The sequence below is a fragment of the Chaetomium tenue genome (assembly GCF_020726465.1).
Source record: "Chaetomium tenue strain MPI-SDFR-AT-0079 chromosome Unknown F5144scaffold_7, whole genome shotgun sequence".
Taxonomy (NCBI): Eukaryota; Fungi; Ascomycota; class Sordariomycetes; order Sordariales; family Chaetomiaceae; genus Chaetomium; species Chaetomium tenue.
The window spans coordinates 851,687-864,666 of NW_027117335.1; the positions used below are offsets into that span (position 1 = coordinate 851,687).

Genomic DNA, 12,980 nt, shown 5'->3' on the forward strand with positions numbered 1-12,980 from the left:
GCGCTGTTGATAAGCTAGTGATTATCCATGTACATACGCTAGAATCTAAACTGACGGACCGGTGGGCACAAGAATATCACCCCCTTGTACCGGCACCTTCAAGTCACAATCTAGCCCGTAAAAGTCCCTCCCAAACCCTCCCAACCAGTTGTAGGAGGGTTCCAGCCCAACGCACCCCATGCCTTGTGATACAACCCATTGTTAGTCCCCAGCCCAAAAAGATCAAGGCGCTGGTCGGCCCAAGAGACGACCACGGGGGCGCTGTTGAAGGTGCCGCCCAACGCCTCCCAGCCCGTGACGGAAGGATACCATGCACCGCTCCACCAAGCCTTGTGATACATTTGGTAGTCCGTCCCGAGGCCAAATATATCGATCCGGTTGCAACCCCAAGACACCGCTGCGGGGGCGCTCGAGAAGACGCCGCCGAGGGCGTCCCACCCGGAACCCCAGTTATTGCCGTCCCACGCTTTGTGGTACATTTGGTTGTCAGTTCCAAGACCAAACACATCGATGCGGTTGTGGCTCCAGGAAGACACCGCCGGCATGCTGGTAAAGACACCGCCGAGGGGTTGCCAGCTAGAGCTCCAGTGGCAGCCGTCCCATGCCTTGTGGTACATTTGGCGGTCAGTTCCAAGACCAAAGATGTCGATCCGATTCTGGTCCCGGGAGACAACGGCCGGGGGGCTCGTAAAGACGCCACCGAGAGCTTCCCAGCCGGAGCTCCAATTCCTGCCGTCCCACGCCTTGTGGTACATCTGGCTGTCGGCGCCGAGGCCGAAGATATCCAGCCGGTTTTGGCCCCAGGAAACGACGACCGGCTGGCTGGTGAAATTACCACCGAGGGCTTCCCAGTTGGGAGTCCAGCTGTTGCCGCCCCATGCCTTGTGGTACATCTGCTTGTCGGTGCCGAGGCCGAAGACGTCCAGCCGGTTCTGGCCCCATGAGGCCACAGTGGGATGGCTGGTGAAGACACCTCCCAGAGCTTCCCAGCTAGAGCTCCAGCTACTGCCGTTCCATGCCTTGTGGTACATCTGTTGGTCGGTCCCGATGCCGAATATATCGAGGCGGTTAGGACCCCATGAAACCGCGGCTATTGGGGAGTGTTTGAGCATTGAGGTAGTCATTCTGAGAGTGGTGTTGCCTGTTAGCAGACATTGAGGTGATATGGCCAACGAAACATAATCTGGCGTCTCCACAGGGTTGTGAGGAATGATCTGGCTTGACTGACCTGTCAGATTTTGTTTTTGTTGCTTGCTATCACGCTTTTTCTTTTCGTGGTTGCTGGTGAGTGCAGCTCCTGGAAATACCCTTGTTGATGCTACTCGGGACAGAGGGGAAGTTCGGGACGGAGACAGATAAAACTTGACCACATGTCTACCTACCTGAGTAGCACCTACCTACACATGGGTCTCCCCTTTCGGAAGGATCATTCCGTAAATGGTAACAGGTCTTTCTCCATGCTGTGAAGACTCTACTCGCATTATGAGAGTGACGCTCCAGGCGGCTGAGAGTGAATGAAAGTTCCGGGTTTCTCACTCATTCCGTTTCTGTTGAGCTCGAGGCCACCAGTATGTAAGTTAGTAAAACCTCGACGCCAAAGCGACAAATCCTAAATTTATAATCGATCCTAAGCGGGCTCAGCTCACATGAGGCCCGTCCTTGCAGCCCCTTTCGGCGTACACACACCGAGACCACCTACGATCGAGGCCGCATTCTCTCCCCATCATGCTGTCCCCCCGCCCGTGCTAGGCAGTTCCGGGCCACCGGCAATGTCATTCAAATAGAAGTCATTAAACCCCGAAACACCGCTCATGAGACAGCTTCCTTGTAAAAGAAACGAACTCAACAAGTAGAAGAACGTAAATGCCTCCCAAACGGCCCCATCATCTTGGCATACATGTACCTAAGGTATGAACTTTCGACGAGAACGGGAAAGACCGGGTAAACCAACTAACCCGGAATTAAGCTCGAGCCCGACAGGCCTAACTCTCCGGGCAGAGCACCCCACATTGGGCTTGGGTCTGAATCCTGAGCAGCAAAAGGGGGGGTTGGGAGCTGACCCTTCATCTTCCTTTCCCTCATACAAGAATACATGAATCGAGATATAGTAGTAATCCACCACATCACCGGGATCAAGGCTAGGTACCTTACGTCGCTCTCTTGATTAAGCAGACATTCACCATGCACTCAGCTGCTGTTCTCCTCAAGGAGGGCGGTCCATTAGTGATCGATGAACGCATCACGCCTGAGCCCGGCCCTACCGAGGTTCTCATCGAAGTCAAGGCCGTCGCTCTAAACCCAATGGACTACCTCCAGCGCGATACCAACTTCCCACCGATACCCTTCTACCCCGCCGTCATCGGATGTGACGCCGCCGGTGTCGTCGTCAAAGTGGGTTCCGACGTCTCCACGGTTGTTCCTGGCACTCGCGTCCTCGCCTTTGTTACCCCCTTCTACCAAAACGGCTCGCCCGACTACGGCGCATTCCAGAAATATGTCTTGGCCCCGTTTGAAACTGCCGTCCCGCTCCCGGATGCCCTCTCATTCGAGGAGGGCGCCATTCTCCCCGTCGCCGCCGTGACGGCGTTGACCGCGTGGACGACCATCGGCATCCCGATCAACACCAGATACACCCCACAAGATAAACAAGGCGTATTGATCTGGGGCGGCGCCAGCAGCATCGGCAGTTTCTCTATCCAAACCGCCCGGATCCTAGGCTTCACCGTCTACACCACCGCCAGCCCCAAACACCACGGCTACCTGAAAGGGCTCGGCGCCGACGCCGTCTTTGACTACAAGGACAACGACGTAGTCGCGCAGATCATTGCCGCCGTCAAGAAGGACGGCGTCAAGCTGCACACAGCCCATTGCGCCGTCCCCGAGAGTCTGCAGCCCACGCTGGACGTGCTCAAGGAGACGAAGGGGGACGCCCCGGCCAAGGTTGCCCATTCGCCGGTCCTGCCCCCGGACCACCCAACGCTTGACAACACCGAGATCAAGTTCAACTTTCCGTCGGTAGACAAAACGGAGAGGGATAGGTATATGTTCCAATGTTTCCATGAGTGGCTGCAGGAGAATCTCAAGTCGGGTTCTGTTGTCCCGAGCCCTAGTATTCAGATTGAGGGAGGGGGCCTCGATGGGTTGAATGCCGCGTTGGACAAGCTGAAGGCCGGTGTTAGTGGGGTTAAGATTGTTGTGCCCATCTGATGGTTAGCCAGGCTTGATGAAAGTGAAGGAGTTTTCGATGGAATTGCATTGGATATCGTCAAAATAGACCCCTGTATAGTAGAAGGAAGTGCCCAGGATCACGGCTAAATTTCCTGGCATGTTTCACAGAATCCCGGCTGCCTAAGGGGTCGGTATTATCCTTCAAGTTTGATGCTACTAGGACGCTGGGAGATAGTAATCGAAGGAGGAAGGCGGAGGGAACGCATTTGGTATTATTTAATGTGACGTCAACCCACCACCGTCGAGCGTTCCCAACGACGGTCAACTTTATGGCCATGATATACAAGCCCCGAGGTGACCCAGGAAGAATACCAGGTTATATATCCATCCCCCCCCCCCCCTCCCGTAACATCATAAGTTCCAATTTTTCATCCATTCACCAAACCACCTATCAGTGCGCAGGCTCCGGCTCACCAAGCGCACGTAACCTCGTTAAAATACGAAGCTGTACAGTTTGTCCCGTCAAAATCACCGGGGCACTTCACCTCCTCGTGGAAGAACTCGCGCATGCAGTGCTTGCCCTGGTTCTTGAAGCGGTAGTGCATGCGGGGCTTGCCCAAGGAGTCCTTGCCGACGAGCCAGTCCATGCAGAACTCGACCATACCCGGAATCGCCGGCAACCGGCAGCCGTCGGCGGCGTTGACTTCGTACATGTCGTACTTCATTACGAACAGCCCCTTGCGGCTGCAGCCGAGCGGGTCGCAGTAGTTTCTGACACTCATTGCGTACGCCGCCGCCGTCGCCGCGCGGGCGAGTGAGGTGGCGAGAGAGGCGAGGTGGAGCTTCATTGTTCTGTCTGCCAGTGTGGTGGGTGGTTAGAAAGCTGACATGGGATGTGTGAAGGGGAAGGCTGAGGTGGGCGTACGGCTGGAATGGAAGGCTGTCTTGATAGAATAACCGAGGTGGGTGATAGGTCTTGATGATGCCAATGAAGACTGTGATGGGAATGGGAATGAACAAGTGAGGGGAAATGATGCAAGCTAGAACTTGTGTTATTATATACGTCCGTGGTGGCAAACCTGTTGCACTATAGGCATATCTTGGTAAGCTCTCAAAAGGGGGATGTCCTTTCTAGCTCCAGCTAGCCATTTCCTTTTATTGAATATATAGCAATTTTTACGGACGCGCACCCTTGCCCAGCCTAGCGTACGCTGCATTTCACGCATCATCAGACGTATTTTCGCCGCGAGGTACGGTGCTGGACGGAGGAATATATGATAGAGCAAGTCCGGCCATTGTAACCTGTGCCGGCTGGCTTACTTCAGGCTACTCGACATACCTACCGATACTAAGCCCACTAGCAAAGACAAGCCCTTCCTCTTTTTCACACCTACTTCCCGTTCTCGCTACGGTCGCTCGGCGCCAAACCCCATCACGGCGCCTGTTTGGGAGCGTCTTGCATTGATAGTTGTTGTGACATCGGGGCTCTGGAATATTGACTTGAGGTTATGAGATAATAGAGCTGAAGGATGGGTTCCAGCTGTTATCTGTGGTGTTAGTAACGGATGAGAAAGGGAATGAGGAGGCGATTTTGGTTTGACGATGGGAGCGAGGAGTCTGCGAGCGCAGCGGTGCACCACGTCATGGGACGAAGGGCAGTTTGCCCCAGCAGGGGTGGACCTGGGCTGACAACAAAAGTCTGCCTACGTGCGTCTCGTCGACCGTATGATGTATCATAGAGGCGACTATCAAGAGAGTCTGAATGGGGATAGTGGCTCGCGAGCTCCTTCTAGAGCCCGGGGCAGACTGGAACGAGCTGGAAACAAATGGCGACATCGCGTAGGCGCATCACAACATCAAGAGACAGACAAGCATTACACTCGAGCGATGAAGCGAAGTATCATTTCGGAAACGACTGGCCAGAACTGCAGTTCTTCTTCATTCGTGCATTCCATCAAACATAAATCATGAAATCCGTCCCCCCGTCCTCCGCCCCGACGAGGTCCATATTAGCACCAACTTGCTTCCAAAACCACGTTGCCGCAAGAGAAACCCGAGTGTTGCAAAGTCAGGCTCGGGCCGTCGGCGTGATGGGTGGGTTGGCTTCCTTGTCTCTCAGAGAGAAAGGGGAAATTTAATTGCAGCCGGAGCAAGTGCCTGGTGGTCGGAGGTTAGCATGATCAGTCGGAAAGATCAGTCAGAAGCTGACTAGCCAGGGGGGAAACTAACAGCTAGAGCCGCAGTTGCAAGCCGACTTGGAACCGCTGCAGTTGCAAGGAGACATTTTGAGTTTGTGTTGTTGGGTTGGTGAAAAGTGGTAGTTGGTTTGGGTGTTTTGCTTTGAAGGAGGTTGATGAGCTGTGTGTGGATGGAGAATGTTGGTGGGATGGAGAAGGGTTCCCCGCTACTTATAGCCCAGGCAGATGGCAAGTCGGGAGGTCAGCTTTGGCAGTGCTTGCCTTGGTTCTTGCGTGGTTTGTGCGGTGCGTGGTTTGTGCCTTCCTTCACGGGTCGGATTGCCTTGGCCGCATCCACTCACGACCCACGCCAGCGGTCAGAGCCGGCAGGTTCGATGACCGGGTTTGTCACACCCATTTCGTACATGGTAGAACTTGCCCGTCGCTGCTGGACCACCCTCGAACCACCATAGGCTATCGGGATGATGACTGCAGGGGCGAGCCAAAGGAGAATCCCGCAGCAGTCACAGTCCCACGAGGCCGCCCCCGTCACCGTGGCGTTCCCGCCTGCCAACTTGAGAGCTCAATGGCGCTCGGTGGAAGTGGTTGAGTCTGTGCCAGCTGCGTTGTGGGCCCACCCGAGGTTGCCCCTGGTTGAGATGATTGGCCGCGCCAAACTGAAGACCTGGTCCCACCGCAGGCCCGCGCCCGCCTGCGAGATTTGTGCGTGAAGCGTGTCCAGTCAGTGTGCACGGGGTTCAGCACTTCCGGTCGCCACGGCCAATCTGCCCTAGCGTGCCCCAAGTTCCCAAGTACTAGTGTGTCACCGGTGACGGCCGAAGAATTGCCTTCGTGCAGTCAAATCCATCCTCTCCTTGGGAGGGATTTCTGCGGAACCAGCATCGGCTTCTTGCTCGTGCAGCCCCGAGTGAAGCGACCCACTCGTCGGAAATTCCCTGGGATTTTCTCCCTTGCCGACGCGACCAAAGTGACATACTGGAATACTCGTCATTCTCCACCTCTAGATGAGGGGGTCGTATAATCGTTGATATCCTGACAACAGTTGGTCTCCCCTACTGTGTAGGATCATCCAGCCACAATCTAGAGTTGATGCAGTCAGGCAGGCTGTTATCAGTACTGATCTGGGAGCCTACCACCATCGAGTAATGTGGTATGTGGTATCGCAGAAACTAGCACTCACGGAAGAAATTTCCCAAGCCGGGATGCTCCGATTACCGGGGCCGGGCGCGACGCGAAGCCTCATTCTATTTTGTTTGACACAAGTACCGAGCAAGTCCGAAAGCTGATAAGCTGGTTACGACTCTGCACATGTTCCATGTCATGGAAGCCAAGCCCCCCCCAAACTCGCAGCTGCAGCTCGTGGAAGACAAACTCACCCACGGTCTGTCTCGGTGGCCCCCCGCACTGCCGTCCTGCGCGGCGGACCATCATCAGTCTATGGTTGGTCAAAAAAGCTGATAGTTTCGACTGGCTTCTCTGGCGCGGCGGAAGAGGGCTGCCTGCTGCCAAACACGGGAAGCCATGACATCAGGATTGAAGACCGGTCTAAAATTCTGAATCACCCTGAACCTTTGTTTAGCAATCCCAGAGGTCGAGAGTAACGGTGAGGTAACTGTTCCGAGATAGAGATTGCAACATGGTGCCACAAGTGGTACTAAGATCAACTGCCACGTCAATGTCACTCCTGCTGCCTGCAGGCTGCAGGCCAACTGTCATTGTGTGGCATTCCCGCCATGACATTCCCGCAGCAGGCGAACTCGAACGACCCTCCAGTGACAGTTCTGTGCTCCCGCTTGTACCCAAAGGCGTCAACCCGGCGCCACTGAGAAGTAATACCGCCGAAGCAAACACCAACCATTGCGGGTAGACCACCGGCACCAGCCTTTGGTCCTGGCATTTGCCCAAGACAAACACAAACATCATGAGCACCTCCAAGTGATAGCGGAGTCAAGACAAGAACAGACCCAACACTTCAATGCCATTTCTATAGCAACTAGCCCGGCAATCAAACGGGTCTTCCCGTTGCTCGTGCTTTTGGGGTTGGCCTTGTCTTAGACAAATGTCAACCACATGCCAACTGTGTTTTAGAGTCAGTTCATCTCGATCAAATTCCACTGGCTTGTTTCTTTTGCTGTTGACGAGGCCTTGATCAACTCTTCCAGTATGATTAACTAGCCGGGGTCTCTCCGAGCATTCCGATCGTAATACCTGGCCGATGTCGACGGTCGGGAGCACCCGAAATATCGATGCCTCAATGCTTGTCCTGAGTCAACTACATTCTTACCGTGCTTGTGGCATGAAATGAATCCAAGGGTTACCATGTATTTAATTGAGCGCCCTAAAGATGATATTTTCAAGCGTACCTAGGTAGGTATATATAGCCTGGCTCCCTCAACTGTGTTTCCAGGAGCAAAAGCCAATTGCAGCTACAATAATAACTTCACTCGAATTATTCCTTAATCCATCAGACTGTTTCTCAACAGTTCAAGTTGTCTTCCAGCTCAAGCATCCGTCAACATGCGTTTCTCCATCCTCACCGCGCTGGCCGCTCTAGGCTCAGTGGCAGTCGCCCAAATGAAGGCAACTGTGGTGGTCGAGAACATCCAAGTTCTCACCGTCAAGTCCCAGAAATTGATCCAGCCAGCCAAGGAACTCACCCTGGTCAATGCCCTGTTGCTTATCATCGGCCAGGGCCCATGGCCGGTTCGTTCCCATCACTTTGCACCTTCTTGCCTTACCACTGACATGAAAACAAAACACAGAAAGTCATCCTCGGCCTCGGCGATATCGTTGCCACGGCCACTCTCGATGTCAGTGCCATGTCTGCCGGCCCCAAGGCCAAATACATCGGTGTCGAGGCCACAGCCATCGCCGATGCGTTCCGCCTCTTTGTTAAGACACACCAGACGCTCCTAGACGCTTTGATCGGCGTGGGCGGCTTCATCACAAAGATCCCGTTTGTCGGGCCCCCCGTGGCCGCCGTGTTGAGATCGGTGGAGAAGGTGGTTGATGTAAGTTGCCATATTTCTTTGAACGTCTTGTATAAAGACAACTTTCTAACACGCCGTGTGTAGACGCTTGCCTTCGGCATCATTGATACACTCGAGGCCAGCGTTGCCGCTGCGTTGACCACTGACTATGCCGGCTTGAAGGCGACCATCGGCACTGCTGTTACTACGTTCTCGTAAAACCGAGAGCGAGGGTAAGCCTCGGGCGGTTAATCCCCGACGCCGCGGAGAAGGATCCGGAAACCGGAAGAGCGCATCGAGGGATGGCAACTCAGAATAGGAACGATCGGCAAATACTCGTTTTGCAGAAGTTGAGGATCGAGTACGTAATGACAAGGGACGAAAAGCCCAGGATGGATTTTACTAGATTAAGATATAAGATTTGGAATAGAATAAAACAGCTTCGAAACAAACCATGCTCATAACGCCATACCAGTGTTACCGCACCCGACCTGGCTGTAGGATCAACGTACACTTGAACCAAGGCGTCAGACATCCGGCTCGAATCCTTCCCACCCCCCATCTCACCCAGTCTAAACCCCCGTTCCCCCCAAGCATTGCCCCATAAAAAAGAACCTCACCTCATCTCAAATCACAATGATTGATTGAATCACACCATCCAAACCCTCACCCCCTCCTTGGCCCCCAACCCCCCCAGCCCACCACTCCCGCTCCCACCACCACAGCCACACCCCCCGGGCCCGGGCCCCAAGCCCTCCACCTCCGACCCGACACGCCGGCACGAGCACAGCGCCACGGCCGGCAACAGCAACACCACAAACCACAGCCCCGAAACCTCCACCACCGCCGGCGGCATATCCAGATCCCCATGTCCATATCCGGCCCCCAACCCCGACCCCAACACAGACCCAAACCCAGACCCAGACCCAACCCCAACCCCAAAAAGATCCCCATCTCCATCCCCATGCACACGCCCACTGCTCCGCCGCCGCCAGCGCCACTGGCCCAGCGTCGGGCTGATCTCCATCTCGGCCTCGGGCGCCACTGCCGCCGCCTGTAGCAGTTGGTGGGTTTGGTTTTGCTCTGTGCGGCGGTGGACTTCGGAGGCTGCCCAGCTGGTGGTGGATGCTGATACTGCTGCTGCTGCTGCTGGGTTGGGGGTGGTGAGGTTGGCGCTAGTGGTGGTTGGGGTTGTGGTTGCGCATGGTGGTCGCCAGTCTTCGCCTGGGGCGAGGGCTGCGGCGGGAGAGAAGGGAGTTGGTGGCGGCGGCGGGGGGTGGTGGTGGTTGTGGACGGAGTTGGGGTGGGCTTGGGTTTGAGTTTGGATTTGGAGGTGAGTTGTTGTGTGGTCAGAAATCGATGCTGGAGGGGTTGCTGGTGTTTGCGGCTTTGCCTTGCCGCCGTGGAAATTTGGGATGGCTTCTTTCACCCCTGCGGAGGAGTCCTGGGCAGCGGCGGTGGGCGCTTGGGGGTTCTCTGCGTCTGGTTCATGATCCGTCCCAACCAGGCTTTGCTCGGCAAGAAGCTCGCTAATCTGTGCCTCCACTGCCCTCTCCAACCGCAAGCAGAAATACGCCACGTCAAGACCCTGCAGCTGCACGTAGGACCAGGGTAAAGGGTGGTGCTCGCCCTGGTTGCCGTTGAGGAACTGAGCCCAGTCGTATCCGGCTAGGATGTAGTCGCCTCTTGTCTCGGCTTCTGTTTTGGGTCTGTGCGAGTTGATGGATTGTAGCCCTGGCTGAATTGCGGTGGGTATCACTGCTAGTCCGGGCCGCTTGGACGGGGGCGGTGCGGCGGCTTTCCGTTTTGCGGCGCGGGCGGGCTGGATGCGGGTTGGTGTTTGAGATCTAGTCTCGATTGTACGAGAGGAAACGAATTCTGAATCTTTATTCGGCGATGCTGGAGTTTCGTTTTCATGTACGACATGTTTCGAAACGGCCGAGTTCGAGGCGGGTTGGGACATCTCCTATTCGTAGTAACGTGTTGGTTAGGTCACGGCGCGTTTTGGCCCCCAACGGAGATCTATAATTACTTACCTGTTGTACAGTTTCGAAGTGGATATTCCGGTCAATCTCGGCCTTGTACCATGCCTTTGCCCACCTGAAGAAGTCGTCCCTGTCGTACGCCTCCCCCCTTTTTAGGGCTGCAAGGTCATGCTCGAGTGCATCTTCGGTGAAGTAATACTTCCCGATAGTCTTGGTCGCACGCTCGCCGTTCGCATCAATGTAGAAACCGTGGTTGCCCTGTTTACAGGGAGGGATCAGTCTGCAGGGGGATTGTGCCGCCCTGGCCGCAGCTGGGGAGGTCATCACGCCGCTCGGGGATATTCGGGGATTCCCTAAACGGAACCGCTTCCTATCTGATGTCAATATGCTTTTTGGGGCTACCGGAAAGGTATTCAAGCTACTTCAAAGCTGTCGATGACATGCAAAGATTGGAATTTGTACGGAAGGATGCAAACATGAAATGAGGCTCTGAAAAATCACATTTCACCCTTTGTCTTTTCCGTCACGTCGAGCTCCTTTGTCCGCTTGATTCCATGTTCCCTCGTTGTCGGCCACGGTCATGTTCTACAAAGACGGAATTGGCGTCTCTCATGATAGCTGAAATGAGAGCGACTTGCCAACATCAAGGCAATCACCAAATAGCATTGTCATGTCATAGCCTGGTTTTGTGATATGAGGTTGCATTTTACCTGTCTCCACGAGCCTGCCCGATTTCTATTCGAGATGCTGGAGAGGAAAAAGTGCCTGTTTCTAGCCAAATGTGGCCAACGATAGAACGGCAAGGACCAAATGACAAAAATATAATCTTGTGATGTCCTGGAACTTTTCTTAACCCCACCCCTGGCACGCCCTCGACTCGGCCACTTTTAACCATCACGAATACTTGTATCACCAACAATGGGCAGTGCCGCAATAAATGCTCATCGGTGGCGGGAATTCCATGGCTGCTGGAGTAGGTTTCATACTTTCATCAATCGGACGGCCTCCCGCGCGGCACGCAACGGATAGCGGAGAGCTGAAAGTCTGAAACACTGAAACCCGTTCGCTACTTGCGGTGTCGTCCGAGTCTCGATGGAGGCTGGGAATAACGAATCGAGCGAAGAGCAGCGCATGGTACGAAAGTAGTGCCACAACCCGGCAAGCCGGCCTACGAGACCCCCCCCCTGGCCAAGACCGGTTGGGTGATTTCAGCTGGCGTGATAGGCTGCCCGGGCCCCATGCGCGGATAATCTTGACCGTCCACAGTTTATCTCGCTTTCTTTGCCCGGGCTAGAGGGGCCGCCAACAACGCAAGCGGGAATGCTCGGCCCATGGTCCGCCAACATTGGCGGCAGCCGATGGCGCGGTGACTTACAGCTCCAACGTATGTCACCCGAACTTTGTCGCACTGTGGACCATACAACCAAGTCGACCAACCACCCCTGACCGATGTGCAATGTCCTAGTCAGGACCAACGTGCACGCGCAGGGAATGTGGTGGTTCCTGACGGCGGTGATGGCAAACATGCAAGGACTGCAAGACTGCAAGATTGCAAGAACTGTCCAGTGCGGTGGGGGATTGGGAGTCCGAACTGGGTGCCTGAGTGCGAATCATTATTCATTTTGTCGTCATTTCCTTCATCAATCACCCCGTCCGAATTGGCCGAGCTGGACATGGACTCGGCAAGATGGGGGTTCCGTGCTGATGACTGGCCGGCTTCCGTGTCTAACGAATGGTGCCATTTGTGTTACATCGCTAGTGCCCTCCACTATCGAGATGGCACCGGGCGTTGTACAGCACCTGACTGCCTAGATGCTATGACACCGTAACGGTAACCGCCTTTCGGCCGCGCGTCGGGGGTCACTAGAGGGAGGTCATTCGCGTTGGGTTAGGCTGCAGCTTGAACGTCGTCGGGTGTATGGCGACTTTGTTTGGTAGGCACGAGGGCGACTTGAGCGGGTTTATTTGCCCCCTCCAAAGAAGACTGCCTGCTGCGCTCTGGTTGCTCGATTGGCAATGAGGTGGCGATGCGGGTAGGCCACCCCGCCTGCTAGCCCCAGACTAGGCTCCAATCACGGATACAGCTCGAGGGGAAGGTCGTCGAGAGTAGATCATTCAATGCGGTCACATGTGGCCTAGAGCAGATCGATGCGGTTTTATGCAGCGCCGATGATTTGTCATTGAAACTGGAAAGGTTAGAGTCAGAGTGGATGCATGATGGTTGACTTATCGGCCTGGGTACGATTGAACGTAAGCTCCATCTCATAATCCCGTCTCTAATCGTACCGCAGTAGACTTTTGTCTACCTGCTATTCCCACAAGCATACTCGTATGTGAGCAATGAGTAAGCGGGGGAGCAATCCGGTTAGATACAGGGATGAAACACATGACGATTCAGACTGGGAACGACTGGGGGCTGATTACGATCAGCGAACTGTGTTTCGGAAGGCACGGCGGCTGCACACCGCTGGTGCTCACTAAGTGCGCTTTTGTACGCGCGACGCCACTTGTTTGGTGGACCGACGCACTAATTACGAAAAGCGCCAAAAAATCTAGCCAATATAACTTGGGCGCAGTCATGATAGGGAGACTCGGATTTTGTAAGGGGAAGGGAGGGCGATGGCGCGGTGCGGGTGGGGCTGAAAAACTGGGAAACTGGA

At 54.9% G+C, this 12,980-nt stretch overlaps 5 protein-coding genes across 5 annotated transcripts; 2 read left to right on the top strand and 3 right to left on the bottom strand.

Annotated features, from left to right (window-relative positions):
- Positions 1 to 13: 13 nt before the first annotated feature.
- F5144DRAFT_385508 (uncharacterized protein) lies at positions 14 to 1,534 on the bottom strand. The gene is made up of 2 exons (XM_066784664.1): positions 1,229 to 1,534; positions 14 to 1,125 (listed from the first exon to the last, which is right to left on the bottom strand). Exon 2 carries the CDS (start codon positions 1,122 to 1,124, stop codon positions 111 to 113), a length of 1,014 nt encoding a protein of 337 aa, XP_066638754.1. The 5' UTR covers position 1,125; positions 1,229 to 1,534; the 3' UTR covers positions 14 to 110.
- A 479-nt stretch (positions 1,535 to 2,013) lies between these two features.
- Positions 2,014 to 3,527, top strand: F5144DRAFT_585704 (chaperonin 10-like protein). Its single transcript, XM_066789712.1, has one exon. The coding sequence runs from the start codon at positions 2,182 to 2,184 to the stop codon at positions 3,205 to 3,207; it is 1,026 nt and encodes a 341-aa protein (XP_066638755.1). The 5' UTR covers positions 2,014 to 2,181; the 3' UTR covers positions 3,208 to 3,527.
- Positions 3,528 to 3,569: 42 nt separating this feature from the next.
- F5144DRAFT_385514 (uncharacterized protein) lies at positions 3,570 to 4,168 on the bottom strand. Its single transcript, XM_066784665.1, has 2 exons — positions 4,094 to 4,168; positions 3,570 to 4,024 (listed from the first exon to the last, which is right to left on the bottom strand). Exon 2 carries the CDS (start codon positions 4,014 to 4,016, stop codon positions 3,639 to 3,641), a length of 378 nt encoding a protein of 125 aa, XP_066638756.1. The 5' UTR covers positions 4,017 to 4,024; positions 4,094 to 4,168; the 3' UTR covers positions 3,570 to 3,638.
- Positions 4,169 to 7,883: 3,715 nt separating this feature from the next.
- F5144DRAFT_660081 (uncharacterized protein) lies at positions 7,884 to 9,001 on the top strand (the record flags this gene model as incomplete). Its single annotated transcript, XM_066793252.1, has 3 exons — positions 7,884 to 8,069; positions 8,129 to 8,377; positions 8,441 to 9,001. The coding sequence occupies 3 exons, from the start codon at positions 7,884 to 7,886 to the stop codon at positions 8,552 to 8,554; spliced, it is 549 nt and encodes a 182-aa protein (XP_066638757.1). The 3' UTR covers positions 8,555 to 9,001.
- F5144DRAFT_499375 (uncharacterized protein) lies at positions 8,985 to 10,644 on the bottom strand (the record flags this gene model as incomplete). The annotated part of the gene is made up of 2 exons (XM_066786326.1): positions 8,985 to 10,301; positions 10,372 to 10,644. 2 exons carry the CDS (start codon positions 10,642 to 10,644, stop codon positions 8,985 to 8,987), a joined length of 1,590 nt encoding a protein of 529 aa, XP_066638758.1.
- Between the last annotated feature and the right edge of the window lie 2,336 nt (positions 10,645 to 12,980).